The sequence below is a fragment of the Lucilia cuprina genome, chromosome 4, assembly GCF_022045245.1.
Source record: "Lucilia cuprina isolate Lc7/37 chromosome 4, ASM2204524v1, whole genome shotgun sequence".
In the NCBI taxonomy this organism is placed as follows: domain Eukaryota; kingdom Metazoa; phylum Arthropoda; class Insecta; order Diptera; family Calliphoridae; genus Lucilia; species Lucilia cuprina.
The window spans coordinates 82,127,428-82,130,705 of NC_060952.1; the positions used below are offsets into that span (position 1 = coordinate 82,127,428).

Below are 3,278 nucleotides of genomic sequence, written 5' to 3' on the forward strand. Positions count from 1 at the left end.
CTAGACTATAGACTATAGACTAGACTATAGACTAGACTATAGACTAGACTATAGACTAGACTATAGACTAGAATATATACTAGACTATAGACTAGACTATAGACTAGATTATAGACTATACTATAGACTAGACTATAGACTAGACTAAAGTATAGACTAGACTATAGACTAGACTATAGACTAGACTAGAGTATAGACTAGACTATAGACTAGACTATAGACTAGACTATAGACTAGACTATAGACTAGACTATATACTAGACTGTAGACTACACTATAGGCTAGACTGTGGACTAGACTAAAGACTATAGACTAGATTATAAACTAAACTATAGACTAGATTATGACTAGATTATAAACTGAACTATAGACTAGACTAAAGACAAGACTATAGACAAGACTATAGTCTAGTCTAGAGAGACTAGACTGTTGGCTAGACTATAGCCTTTTGATTAGACTGTATTCTAGACTGTAGACTTCACTATAGATTAGACTAAAGACTAGTCTATAGACTGGCCTATAGACTATAGACTATACTACAGACCAGACTATAGAATAGACTATAGAAAAGACTTTGGTCTAGACTACAGACTATACTTTAGACTATAGTCTATACACTAGACCAAATTAAAGACTATATACTGCAGATTCTTAAACAGTTTTAACAACATTAAAACATTTACTTACATTTCCAATTGTTGCATTGCATGATTTTTCATTTTGTCATATCGTTGTTCCTGTAAATGAAGGTTTTCTAAATTTTTGCGTTTTTCAGCTTGTAAAGCTTCTTCGCTTTCTTTTAATTGGCAGGTCATTTCTTTGCTCTTTTCATATTTTCTATAAATCAAGTAATAAAAAAACATAAAAATTAAAAAAACTCTTTCAATTTAATAAAGTTCAATTTGCAACTTACACATGCAAATCGGAAAATGTTGTTTCCAGCGATGTTAAATGATGATAATTTGAATCGCGATCAGCCTTAACTTCGGCCAATTGTTTCTCATAGTGTTGTGTTAATTGCTCTTTATCGGCAATTAATTCAGCTATGGCTTTTTCATAGGCTTCAATAACACCTCTATAAGGAATAAAAAAAGAAAACAATATAATTTTAAAAAATTTTTACAAAACACTTTAATTTAACTTTTAAAACTCACGTCATTTTTGCTATTGTTTTGTCTTTTTCTGTGATACGTTTGATTAAAGCCTCCTCCCTTTGTTCAGCATCTTTAAGTTTCTTTTCAATATCTTCTGTTTTAAGACTAAAAAATAAAAGAAATGTAAGGAATGTATACAGATATTATTATGAATTTGTGCAAGAAAAATTGTTTTTCTAAATATAACAAATCAACAAGTTTTGTTGTTGCTTGTTGTTTCAATAAAGATTTTCTGTTTTTTGGTTCTAAATGGGGAGGAAACTGTATGAAAAAAATCAATAATGATTCATTTTATTTGTTTGAACAAAATAGTGTGTGGTGTTTATTGCATTGTACACAGTTTCTAATGCCAAAAATATTACCATAAATTACTAACAATAATAATCATTATTTCTTTTTTATAATGTAAGAAGGTTGTTTAATTTAAATGTTTAAAATATGTGGGTTATTATTTAATTAATTTAAACGATATTTCATAATATTTGAGGAACAAGAACTGAATTATAACTAAAGTAGATTTGAATAAATTAGAACTGATTTTGAACTGAGCTAAATTAGAGCTGAAATAAAACTGATTTAGAACTGAACTAGAACTGGACAAGAATTGAAATAGAACTGAACTAAAGCTGAACTAGAATTGAACTAGAACTGAACTAGAACTGAACTAGATTTGAACTAGAACTGAACTAGAACTGAACTAGAACTGAACTAGAACTGAACTAGAACTGAACTAGAACTGAACTAGAACTGAACTAGAACTGAACTAGAACTGAACTAGCACTGAACTTAAACTGAACTAGAACTGAACTAGAACTGAACTAGAACTGAACTAGAACTGAACTAGAACTGAACTAGAACTGAACTAGAACTGAACTAGAACTGAACTTGAACTGAAATAGAACTGCACTAAAACTAAACTAGAATTGGACTAGGACTGAACTCAAAAATACATATATAAAAACTGAACTAAAACTAAAATAGAACTAAACTAGAACTGAACTAGAACTGAGCTAGAACTGAACTAGAACTGAACTAGAACTGAATTAGAACTGAACTAGAACTGAACTAGAACTGAGCTAGAACTGAACTAGAACTGAACTAGAACTGAACTAGGACTGAACTAGAACTGAACTAGAACTGAACTAGAACTGAACTAGAACTGAATTAGAACTGAACTAGAACTGAACTAGAACTGAGCTAGAACTGAACTAGAACTGAAATAGAACTGAGCCAGAACTGAACTAGAACTGAACTAGAACTGAACTAGCACTGAACTTAAACTGAACTAGAACTAAACTAGAACTGAACTAGAACTGAACTAGAACTGAGCTAGAACTGAACAAGAACTAGAACTGAACTAGAACTGAACTAGAACTGAACTAGAACTGAACTAGAACTGAACTAGAACTGAACTAGAACTGAACTAGAACTGAACTAGAACTGAACTAGAACTGAACTAGAACTGAACTAGAACTGAACTAGAACTGAACTAGAACTGAACTAGAACTAGAACTGAACTAAAACTGAACTAGAACTAAACTAGAACTGAACTAGAACTGAACTAGAACTGAACTAGAACTGAACTAGAACTGAACTAGAACTGAACTAGAACTGAACTAGAACTGAACTAGAACTGAACTAGCACTGAACTTTAACTGAATTAGAACTGAACTAGAACTAAACTAGAACTGAACTAGAACTGAACTAAAACAGAACTGGGATGAACTAGAAGTGAACTATAACTGAACTATTACTGAACTATAACTGAACTAGAACTGAACTAAACTAGAACTGAACTAGAACTGAACTAGAACTGAACTAGAACTGAACTAGAACTGAACTAGAATTGAACAAGAACTGAACTAGAACTGAACTAGAACTGAACTAGAACTGAACTAGAACTGAGCCAGAACTGAACTAGAACTGAACTAGAACTGAACTTAAACTGAACTTAAACTGAACTTAAACTGAACTAGAACTGAACTAGAACTGAACTAGAACTAAACTAGAACTGAGCTAGAACTGAACTAGAACTGAACTAGAACTGAACTAGAACTGAACTAGAACTGAAATAGAACTGAACTAGAACTGAATTAGAACTGAACTAGAACTGAACTAGAACTG

General features: G+C 31.5%; 2 protein-coding genes across 8 annotated transcripts in view; both read right to left on the minus strand.

Moving 5' to 3' along the window:
- Nucleotides 1-3,278, minus strand: part of LOC111684778 (transforming acidic coiled-coil-containing protein 1) — a 61,350-nt gene that overhangs the window by 11,256 nt on the left and 46,816 nt on the right. The window lies entirely within an intron of this gene.
- LOC124419689 (transforming acidic coiled-coil-containing protein 2-like) lies at nucleotides 669-1,307 on the minus strand. Its single transcript, XM_046950013.1, has 3 exons — nucleotides 1,155-1,307; nucleotides 914-1,075; nucleotides 669-837 (listed from the first exon to the last, which is right to left on the minus strand). Exons 1-3 carry the CDS (start codon nucleotides 1,157-1,159, stop codon nucleotides 684-686), a joined length of 321 nt encoding a protein of 106 aa, XP_046805969.1. The 5' UTR covers nucleotides 1,160-1,307; the 3' UTR covers nucleotides 669-683.